This window comes from Rhea pennata, chromosome 2, assembly GCF_028389875.1.
Source record: "Rhea pennata isolate bPtePen1 chromosome 2, bPtePen1.pri, whole genome shotgun sequence".
Lineage (NCBI taxonomy): Eukaryota > Metazoa > Chordata > Aves > Rheiformes > Rheidae > Rhea > Rhea pennata.
The window spans coordinates 99,836,837-99,849,169 of NC_084664.1; the positions used below are offsets into that span (position 1 = coordinate 99,836,837).

General features: G+C 35.5%; 1 protein-coding gene across 1 annotated transcript in view; it reads right to left on the reverse strand.

Moving 5' to 3' along the window:
• The window catches only part of EXOC2 (exocyst complex component 2), a 137,424-nt gene that overhangs the window by 9,671 nt on the left and 115,420 nt on the right, over positions 1 to 12,333 (reverse strand). Inside the window, 1 exon segment of the mRNA XM_062570039.1 lies at positions 1,341 to 1,396. Coding sequence (XP_062426023.1) covers positions 1,341 to 1,396 — 56 coding nt within the window.

The window sequence follows — 12,333 nt, forward strand, 5'->3', positions numbered from 1 at the left end:
ACCTAGCTTACAGAATTTCACCAGAAAACAGTGGAAATGGAAGTTTCATCTTGACACATGTTTTCATATTTCTGCAATATTTCACATGTCGAAATTTATGAGACAACACTATTTGGGCCAAAATCAGTATCAATCTCAATGAAGTCAGCAAGACGTGCACCCTTCTGCAGTAGAATTTTAATAAGTATGCCCATTTACAGGATTAGGTCAGTAAGTCACAAACACCTTTGAATTTCTTTAAATTGAAAATTCTCATTTTCATTTTTATTAATTTTGACTACATTGAAAAACAACATTAGACAGATGAATGTTGTGGGTTTTTTTTATTGTTTGAAGCATTCAGTTTAAAATGTAGCAATGTTTGTGTGAAAACTGCTACAATTCAATATTGAAATTGAACCAAAAAATGTCAAGTGCTTGACGAAGCTTTTGGAATATTTTAAATTTATACTAATGACAAATTTAAGGAGCAGTGAAATAAACAAAGGTCTCAAGTGAATCTTCTAAGGTCCTAAATTAATGCAAGAGGTAGAACAGGCATATTTGCGATATTTTGAAAGGTAGCTTTGCTAATACATAAGTAAGAGTAATAGTGACACCATTACTAACACTAATACCAGGAGAAATAGTAATCTGGTAACATCCTTGGTGATTAAGAGGAAATAGTATGTAGACTAGCCGCTGTAACCTAAAGCACTGCAGAATATTCCTGCATACAATCACAAAAGGCCAGCAACTGTAGCTCTGCAAACTGATTATTTTAATAGTTACTTTTATTTTAATAAACACTCCCTATTGTAAGTCATTGTTTACCCAAGGACTTCAAAAACTCTTTGTGCTATATGCAGACTGTAAAACTTTCTACTTTTAGCTTCACGCTTTCTATCCTATGTGTAAGGATATGACATATATTGCCTTTTCACTCCAAGTGGCATATGTTGAGCCACAAACTCATTTTTACATGCTATGGAAAATAAAATTAAGCAGAGAGAGTGAGCATCAGGATACAAATTTTTAATCTGCATGGAAAGAGAAGAATTGAGCTTTAGACTTTGACTTTCTTCTTCATCATACTGTGGAAAGAATAAAAAAGCACTCCAAAATGTGTAATGGGGTGTTACTGAGGATAAACAGGAACCGTTAATCTCGTTCTGTCTTTAAAAAAGTTAGCAGTTTCATACTTGGGTGCCTAAACCTAACCCAAATCACTTGCATCCATAATTAGACACTTCAAAAGAGGCACAACTTTCAGGTGTAATGAAAGTCAGCATTTACCAAAGAAAAATATACTGAAATTATTCAAATGAACGTAAGCATCAAACAATCTTAAGTTTTCTCACCTCTGCATGCACAGCAATGATATTCACTAATGCTTCTTTCAAATAGTTTCTGACACCTAAAACAAAACAAAAAGGATAATTAATCACTTTCAGTCTGTTATCTTGACAAAGCTATAATATTCTACTGTTAAATACTGTACTTTTTCTTTTCATCTCTTTTACTAGCACTTTTACAATCAGAAGCAGAAAGAGAAAGTTCCATAGCCACACCACCACAGTCTATTTCCTTTTTCAAATCAAATGGAGAAAGGCACATTTCCTTACAGCAAAAGCCAACAGGTTCCTGTTTCAGTATTCTTCTGTGACAACCCAATTTCACCAGCTTTGCAATTTAATAAATATCTAGCATTAAAGAAAAAAAAAGAAAAACAAATACACTCTAGATGTCTGGCTAGAATATATGTACCATAGCACAGAATATGCGCTATAGCTGGATAAATTCTAGCGAGCCAAAGAAGAAAAAGGTTTAAGTACAATAGTCTTCAAGAAGATCTCACCACTATACCAGCTTCTCCCCTGCTAATTATTATTATAGATAGAAATAGCAAGGATTCTTGTTTCTCTGAATGCGGTTTAGAGGGTATTATTCATGATGACTGAGAAGTCATGCCTTAGTAGAAGTTTCCTATTGGGGAGGGTGAGAAAGTCGAGCAAGCATTCTATTTACCCAGCATATAAAATGCTTATCAATTTATAGGAAAAGGAAATTCTAAACAGGAAGACATTCAGCAGTGTAATCTTGACAGTTAGAGCACCCTCTTTTTCAGCCACGCTGCTGTGATTCTGGAGTAACTTCACAGAACTGGACTCCAGCGCTGTAAAATCCAAAACAGGCAAAAATCTAAAATAGCCTCATTTGCTTTTCTGAGGATCTCACTTCATGAGCGATGGCAATACAGAAAGCACTTAATTTATTAAAGCATGCATAAGTGTTTAAAGTGCAAGCAGACTAATGTTACCAACCCACACGACAGATCAATGTCTGATTTCAATTACTCCAGCATAAATCACAGTGCAATGACCCCATCACTCCCTTCTGTATGTTCTGTCTACAGTGAGAGATCAGAATCTTGGAGAGACGTGTGAGGCCATGTAGCTCACAGATTGCAATGTGATTAATGCTGCCGTTAAAAAAATTACATCAGTGAACTTTTAATCAGTTCATCTTATTTGCTCCACCTTCTCTCAGATAACATAGATGCAGCAACTTAACCCTACTATGAAAAATAGCTTTAAAAGAAGTTAGTTGAACTCATTAAAATTAATTACTCTATGGGAGAAAAGAGTACAATGTCTCATCACTGCCATCTCAGCTGCGTTAACTGATCTAAATCAGACGAATCGCTTGTCCTGCAACTTACCCCAAGATCTGAACAGGAGACACTTGTTTTCTCACTTAGATAATTATTATGGACAAACACTTTGTAAGAGTAGGACAAAAGGAAGACAGCACGCCCTTGCACGAGATACGAACACTTTCATTGCCTGCATCTCATTCATATGGTGTGACATGATACAGCCTACAGCTCAGGCTGGAGGGTGCTTACCGAAAAGCACCACAGCTCTCCTGCTGGAAAACTGGGTTGTTTGAGGGGAAAGCAGAGGTCGAGATTTTGAACAATAAGTCTTTGTCTAACATGCTGCCAGGATGTAGCTGCAGTCTACACCCAGACCTGAGTACCAAGGAGGTCTCAGTTTCCAAGCCTCATAGCCAAGAGGGAAGTGCCAAAGACGCTTTTATTGCTCTCACCAAAAACAGTTTGGTTTCTGAACATACAAAACAATCAACATCATTTTAGAAAGAACATTCTATTTTCACTATTTTGAAGAGATACATATAACTGAAAAAAGTGAAAAAAATACAAGTCTTTCTCACATATTCTGAAATGTCTCTGAAGTTCTGTCTGTCTTTATTCTTCTCCATGAAAAATCTCTAGCCACTCTTTTCATTTAAACTAAACCAACAACAGAATTAAAGAATACAATACACCAGGTTGCAAATGTTTTTATAATTTCGTATTTATCTTAGTGATTTACTGCAATAAGAAAGAAGGGAGGGAGGAACAGAGCAATACTAGAAATTTTATGAAACTGGCATTTTTTTCCCCTCCCTTGAAATTTGCAAAGCAAAATAAGGATGTTATACACCAGTAAAAGTTCACAAGTGTATGTATGGAATCACAACACCATTTCTCTTTTTCCTCTTAATGTCTCCTTTGTTTTCCTTCTTCAGTTTCACTTTGATGCAATTTAAAGCCTCTGCAGGTTCCATACTGCAGAGGACAAAATTTGTATAATCTTCCAGTCAAATACAACTTGAAAAGGCACAGAGGTTTCCAAATGGTGGTATGTAAATCAAATCAAGGAGGTACAGGGCAAATTTGGGAGCTAGTTTGCAGTTAACCTCAGAGTGCAAAGTATTGATTTTATTCTGCAAACTTCTGTGGTATTCAGCTCTTAACTGTCTATTGATCTCATAGGATCTTTCCTGTGGAAAGTGTGTTTTTATTGCTGCACAAACACCAGGCTAGATTAGGTCTTACAGAGACTTCTTTAGGGGTACATGAACACTGCCAGAGCGTGTTTATTACATGTTATCAACCAAAATTTTACTGGTGAACTAAGAAGCATTTCTTCACCAGGACTGATTTTCTCTAACGCAGAAGCTCTTACAAACTCAGCTGTGGAAGTGTAATGAGAGTACAGCAAGGGGGGCTGCTATATAAATCAGGAAGGGGCAGGTGTGTGTCCTATAGAGCGGAGGCCAGCTGGTTGAGCTAAGATGTGTAATCAAAGAGACCGGTGAAAAGCTGGAATGTATACCTAGACATTGAATCAAGTGGGTTTTATAGAATGGTGATGTAGTTTGAAGGAAGAATCCTCTTTTCCCACCCATCCACCTAAGCCCCTGAGGTAGCATGTCTTTCCTTGTGCTTTTATGCAACTTGGCTCAGGGATGGGACCTGCTAATTTTGTCTGCTGTTGCTGACAGCATCCAAAAGAAGTTACAGTGTTTTTACAGATACCAGTTAAATGTGTACCATTTAACCAGGTACCAGTAATGTGTACAAACAGAGAGAGTAATGCCAGTAACATTAGTACTAGGTGTTAAGCATTATTATCTGTCGGTGCACAGCTGAAACAGATGATTTAAATGACCATTTTTCAACTGAAGAATTCAGAGTGAATTAATTGAATGGAGTTGAGATAGAACCTATGGTAAAAATCAAGTAAGAGTAATGTAGTATCATACATTGTTATACATCCCAACTCTCAGGTAAAATGGTGAACTCCTCAGTGAAAGGGCACAGGCAGATGTGTTTTATCTTGCATCTTTGAAGGACTGTGCACATGAATGCAAGCACGACAACTCAGTTAACACCTTAGACTACTACAACTCTGCAGACTAGATCCCACCACACCAAAAGCACTTGTGCCACATAGAAGGACAAATGGGTGAACTGAAAAAAGGAGACTATTTCTTCGCTGCAGTTGCAACAGCACTAATTACTTATAGGAGCTGAGGTTTTGTTATGATTGCAAGATTGGGGTCTAAGTACAAATTTGAGTATTTATCCAGTTTCCTAGACAGATTTTGCAGTTTAAGACCAGAAAGTTCAGTACATGTTACACAGTTTGAAGAAAGCCAATGTATACAAAACTGCAGTTGCCTTAATTGCAGCAATTAATAGGCTAAAAGACCTTCTTCTGCTAAGCTAAACAAACCAAAGATGGAGATGAGATTCAACTGCACTCCATAAATGCCAGTAAGGGGAGCCAGAGAGAGAAAGAAGGGAGCATTAATCAAGCTTAAGAACAATATTGGCACAAGAAAGGAAGGTATACATGAACTGTCCATCAATAAACTTAGACCGGAAATTAAAAGTGGGTTTCTAACCATGAGAAAATTACTTTGGGGATTCCAAACAAACCTTTCCAGAATTGTTCTGGGGGAAATAGGGCTTTTTTAGGACTAAACTCCTAAAAATGAAAATCTCCCAGTTTCCTAGCATTATGTGACAACTTGAGAGAGTAGGGGACTCAATTTGATGACCTAGAAGGTCCCTTTCAGGCTATGTTCCCATATAATAGGTTTGATCTCACTATGCTTTTAAATAAGTGTTGTTGCGACAACCAATGCTGTATAGAAGTCACTTTCCTGTCATGAATAAAGCATAAGCAAATAGGTATTTCCCCCACTCTTTTCTCATACATGAAAGATTTTTTATTTTTGTATGTGAAGACAAAGTCAAAGAAATCTGGATGTCAGGACCCACAGGTGTATTTAATAATTGTACTATATTTTGAACAATTACTATTAAAAATACCCAATTTCTGATTTATATCATCACATTGTTCGTGGCAGGCTTTGCTGAAGCAAAGTATTACTTTTTTGGAGTACAATTCATTGGAAATACAAGCAGTGGCATCCAACTGTGGATTTGTTGTGAAATTCATTTCAAAATGAAAAAATTCTGTCTAGAATAGAATTTTTGTGCAGCTTTCTCTATGACTGTTCAACAGCCCACACAATTACAGTTTTTGGGACACCATGCTGCCAGTCCTATTATACAGCACTGAAAGCTAATGCACCACATAACTGTAGGTTGCAACTATTAAGCTAATCAAGTGAAACATAACATTCTTAAGTTTAAAATACCTCTTATTTAGCATATTGAAGCACAAATACAATACCTTTCCATAGCTTCTGACAGAAATGTGTTAAAGAAAAATCCAACAAGTCCTTGCAATCTCTCTCAGGAAAATGTTATTATTCTGTTATGGCATAAATGCATTCCACTCCCACTCTATTCTTAACACTGAAGAATCTGACTTACTGAAATTCTAGCTTCAACTAACAAAGCACCACTAATGTTCTAAAAAAAAAAAAAAAAAAAAAAAGAAAAAAGACAACTTAAGACATAGAACTGAAGGACAGCTTTATCCATTACTATGGCAATGGCTGACAAACTTTAAGATAGCACATTTCAATTTTGGGCCCTCCACTGTACTTTGCACTGATAACACATCTAGCAAGAGTATACATTAAATTCAATTTCCAGTTTATCTCACCTCATTAATATTTTTACAGATTTTTTATATAAGTCTGTCAGAATTTGTCAGATGTTTTATATTTACAAGCAATTTCAAGCAATTTTAACAATACTGTAAAGCTGTAGCAATGACAGCTGTATGAACCATGGAAAAAGGGAGTTTCTTTGTGAAAACAGAAACTAAACTTCTAGTTTCCCAACGCAGGTCATTCAGGAGATGTTCAAACTGCTACTAATTGTCCTACCTGTAGCCCTATGAGCTATGTTTCCTCCTAATACTCAGATGTCAGTGTTCTACTATGAAACCTTCAAAGTCACTGAATAAGCACGCACAAAAAAAAAAAAAAAAAAAAAAAAAAAAAAAAAAAGAAAGAAAAAAAAGAAAAAAGCTTGGAACTGCCATACTGTATGCATAATTTTAAGGTACCTCCTTCCCCTAAAGCAACCAGAAGTTGCATGTACAGTACAACTGAACTCATCGGGATGCTTTACATGTGCCAGAAGCCAACAAGGTTCTTCAAACGTCCTCAGTCATTCAAAAGTAAGCTGACACAGAGAGAATATATGAGTATCAAACATTTTAACCTCTTAGGCAGCCTTAAAAACTCAGAAGTTCAAAGAACAAATTGAAGTTCAGCTAGGACAACAGAAGCACACAGGAAATTTTAACACAAGCAGTTTGGGTTTGACATATTTCAACTCCTGTGAGATTTGAGTTTCATTTAAAATGGGCAACACTGGCAGGAGTGTGAATAATCTAACTTCATAGTAGTTTCTTGCGGAACTGGCCTTTCAGTTTGCCTATGGTGCAAAAAGCAGGGAGCGAGGGGGTTAAAGCATACAACTGTTCAGAAAAAGTAGGTGGTATCTCTGTTCACTGGCAATAAACCATACTAGCGATGAGGATGGGAGAACATGAGGCAAAGAAAGGGAGAAGTTGTGAGGCAAATTCAGAGTCAAATAAAAACAGGCAGGAGTATTAATGGCTGCTGCTCTTCCGTGGAGGAGTTGGAAAAGCCATTCTTTGGAAGTCCAGCAATTTGATAGCTGTCATTCAGTTCTGGCTCTTTTTGAAAAGCAAAGGTAAGGATTCACCAAAGAAGAATGAACAGTTCTTCATATGCTGACCAAACTACCAGCCCTGTTTCAAGACTGACTTGACTTGCTTATTACAAACCTAACCTCTGAAAGAGAAACGAGCCTTGGGTAGGCACAGAGCCACCAATTTAGGAAACGACAGAGAGCATTCTGACCCTGCAGGAGGCCGTTGCTTGAATCAGCAAGCAATGCTGCTGATGCCAGCAATGTTTCTTAATGCCTCTGAATAGAGAGTGCTGAACTTGTTGGCCTAGAGGCTTGAACATGACTTAGTAGAGCTAAGAAAATTGATGCCTGGGACTCTGAAATTTCAAATTTCAAACCTACTCAATTGTATGCAATATTTGTACAATTTATTGTTGAGTTCAGTGAATTATGCCAGTAACAGTCAACCAATCTGCAAGGTTTTTTTTTGCCTGATTACTTTTCAATAAAAACTTTCCCCCAAAATAATTACAGAGTTTGATGAACCACAGAGATGAACATTACTTATACCTAGCTGCACAGCACTGATACTTGACTGTTCCTGGATGTTTCATTTGCTATGCTGAGAGCATATTTAGGATTAGTATCTCACAAAGCAGGACAAATGGAAAAGAATTATGTTTTCATCTGCTCTGTTCTAAGGAAAGCATCAGCTCTTTTTAATTATTTGATATTCTTTTCAATAACATTAAGCCCTATTACCAGATTTAACTGAATCTATACTGGAAATATTCACTTCCAAATTTCAGATATATATTAGAACTTTACAGCAAGTCACACAGAATGTCTTGAACAACATGTCAGTTAAGTTCCTGCAGCTCTGCACTAAGCTTTTAATGTGCTAAATGAAACTGCTGGAAAAAACTGCACATATCTATTGCAAGTCGTTAATCAGTGCCGTGCAGTGCACATTAAAAAAGAAACTAATGAATGGTGTCCACAAAACCATGCAACTTCTTTAAACAGTCTGATTTTAACTGTTGAATTTCCTCTAGATTCTGGCTGCATCACAGTTCAAGCAACAGCAATATTTAACAACTGTTTTTACTAGAATCATTCTAGCATGATTCCAGTGTGGTTAGGGCATTTTTCCCTTCATGAAACTCATGTTAAAAAAACGGTACTATGGGCTAGCAGTATGTCCTGTAGGATGGTAGGCTATTATTTTTCTTCCTGCAGTTCTTGGAAACCCTAACTGTAGCATGCAATACACAGAATGAGAATCATCCTGCTCTGTGGAGCCTACTCAAAAAATTTAAGGTTAGATGGAACCACTGTGATCAGCCAACAGCCTGCTGCCCAACACATGCCACAGAATTTCACTTTTCAATTCTGGTACGAAACCTGTAACTTCCGACTAAAATCAAGCCGTCTCTTTCTGAAAACTAAAAATACAAACAGGTAACACAGAGAGGGTGGGAGGGGGAATAGGCATAAAAAGTGAAACACTGTCTAAGGTCAGAGCAGGTCAGCAGAGTAGTCAGCACTACCTGTGTGCAGAAGTCACTAGAAAAATTTTAAATAAACCAAGGTGGACACACCTTGGTTACATGAACTTTAGGAGATTTACAGAATAACTCTAAGCTTCCTATACTTAAAGATGACTTTGTCCATCATCTCCTAGAGCACAGTGAAGTGCTCTCAATTCTTTGACACTACAGTGCAGAGTTCAAAGATCATTCGTTTTCAGTCTTTCTCCATCCCCTCGATAAAAAAAAAAAAAAAAAAAAAAAAGATATATCAGGTTAAATTAGATGCGCACAATTTACATAATAATAAGTTGAGTGTGTTTTACGAATTAAGAAAACTTCATTTTAAAAGAAGTATGAAATCTATCTGAATCTAATCCTGTGGTAACTTGCATTTAAATACAAGCGACCTCCACTACAATTAACAGGCAAGTAACTCATCCAGCACTGGGTATAAATAGAAAGATAGGTTAAAATAAAGTTTTGGGAAAAAAGATAAGACTTTTAACAACTGTCTGCATTATTATGCAAAAACTCACAAACATATAGAAGAAAAAAAACTCTGCTGCCATCATTAGTATACCTACTGGCATAAGATTTCTCTTATTTGCTTTTATGGTTGAAGTTATTAAAAAGGTCATTCTGCGTTATAAATTCCTTATCATTTACAATCTCATATACCTGCTGCATGCTTTATGGCACTGATATTATGATTTCATAAGAATTAGAAAGGTACAATATTGAAAATCAAAGAAAACTAGAAATCACAGAATTTCAGTAGATTGTATCAAAATGGTTACTTATACAATAGAGACAGAAAACTAACATCACATAAGAACATGTAGCTCTTCTGGCTTTTTTTTAAAACTGCTAGAGTGACAATGCCTATTTTTTGACTTTATTAAGATTCCACTGAAATTATTTAATATATCTTTTACCATATGTGAATATAAATCCTTTTCATCACCCAATATATATTTTTACTAAATTCAAAGGATGTTTAGGTTACAGGCATAAAACCCAGTGAAGCAAAGATAATGCTTCCTTACGCTATATACTATAGTGACCATTCTTATTTCTAAAATAGAAGGCTTTTTTCTTACAAGAGCCTGGATAAGACCTTTGGTTATTTATTTATTTTTACTTCCTGTGTTCTTCCTACATACTCATTTCATTGTCAGAGATAAAATGTACATTAAGTATACCTTTCTTGCAAACTACATTAATATTTCTGTGTATTGTTTCCACACACACACGCACACATATGTACATATGCAGGTAGAGTGAGAAGTATCTTTTCTTAACAGATTGTTAGGATCGTTAATGATCCTTTCCAACATCACTTGGTTCTATACAATATTCTTTTAAATCAACAGAATGTACATACATATATATGCTTGGATAAATAAGTATCCTCTACAACAGCAAGTAAATTCTTACTGTAGTTAGCTATGCTATCCCGCAAAATGAACCAGAGGTTAGACATGCCAGAAGTGAAAAGAAAAAGTGAATGGTACAACATTTTTCTATTTAGTATGTAGCATTTTGAATAAACATGATTTATAACATACTTCACATGTATATATACTTCACATGTACATATTTCAGAGATGCAGGCTATACAGATATGAAATACATATAGCAAAAACTGCTTTACATAATGGTTGCTCTCATGAAACAATTTGGAGTGGTTAAGTTTATTTATTGACTTTCACAGCCCTTGCCTTGGATTTGAAAAAAATACAGAAGCAGTTAAGAATTTTTTAAGAATGGTTAAGAATTGTTTTTTAAGAATGGTTAAGAATTTTAAGCATAGTTAAGAATTAAGTGCCTAGCATGATGTGAAAGAAGAAGGTGGCATGTGCTGCCAATAAGGATCAAGAACAGTACCTTAGGCTACAGGGAAGGAAGGTGTTGTCCCCCTAAACTATTTAGGAAACTAATTTTTAAAATCAGGGAAAGTTTAATACATCTGTCAGTCTGTTTAAATCAAGTGCAGGTATTAACTGAAAGAATCAATATTCCATTATTAAATGAAAACTTTGCATGCTTCTAAAACAACAAACTGAATTTGCCACATTAGAGAAGCCCTAAATTACGTACAGCTTCTGGAAAATAATTTTAAGTAGTAGATACTATTTCCAATTAATATAGTGAATGTAATACCTGATTTAGAAAAGTAGTATTTTAATTTCCAAGAAGCCTGTACCTTTCAAGATAGTCTCCTAACTGTGGAAGAGAAAGAGATCAAACTTGTTTATAGGCACGAGCCTTTCACAAACTATAGCACCTGTATATGAGTATGTCATGCTACTTTACTAAGTGTCCCCACCTACACAGTGATATCATCTAACCCACCACCCCTGCAGATGTAAAAAGAAAAAAAAAAAAAAAAAAAGAAAAAGAAAAAAAAAAAAATGTAACTTGGAAATTCCCCATGGACATAACAAAGCAGCTCACCTCTATTCTTTACAACAGCATACAGGTTTCTCCCTTCAAAGACAGCTGATAGGAAATCAGCTTCACGTACCGGTACTACCAGTGGCCTATTTTCTAAATAAAGGTAGCTAGACAAGCCTGTTTCATCTTAATTAGTAAAAGCTCATTTGTCATCACACTTTGTTGTTTTCTCTGGATAAAAACATTTCTAGAAAACAGTTCGTAGTATCCTAAGAGTGGAACATTTATATCTGGCAGTAATTCTAAAAATACAAGAATTCCACCAAGTCATAACCTTTACCACAACTAAAGCTGCTTTATTTATTTGTTATATTTCCTGCTCCTTTTGACTCACAAAACATTTTTAAACTGATTTTAAAAAGCCAATTAGTTGTAGCAAACAGCAAATAACAAGTAGTGCAAAGAATAACTTTCACTTAGACAATATTACTTCTGCTAAGGAACAAATATGATACCATTATACATTATTAGAGAAAAAAAGCTCTAAGGAACAAATGCTCATGAAAAAGAAAATGGAAATTTGCTTCTACCGAGGCAATGACGACCCAAACATACTTACATCTTTTAACTTTGTGCTTCTAAATTATACACTTCTGAGGCAAAAACTTTTACAAGTCTCACCTTATTTTTTACAAAATCTAAATTTAAGATTAGGTCCAGGACTATATTATCTCCAAAGTAAGTTAACAAGCAATGATTAATTCTGTTGTTGTATTATTTTCATGGACAATACTGTTTTGGAGAATTAAAGGAGCATCATCATATTCAATAAATTTGTTACTTCACGTAAGATTTACATAGTCTGATTCATAATACTGCTTTTGCTACCTACCAGTATCGTAATACATATCTTAAAATATGCACATGTCATATTAACAAATAGACATAGTCCAGTGTAAAAGAAAGGGCAAAGCTGGAGGAAAGCTG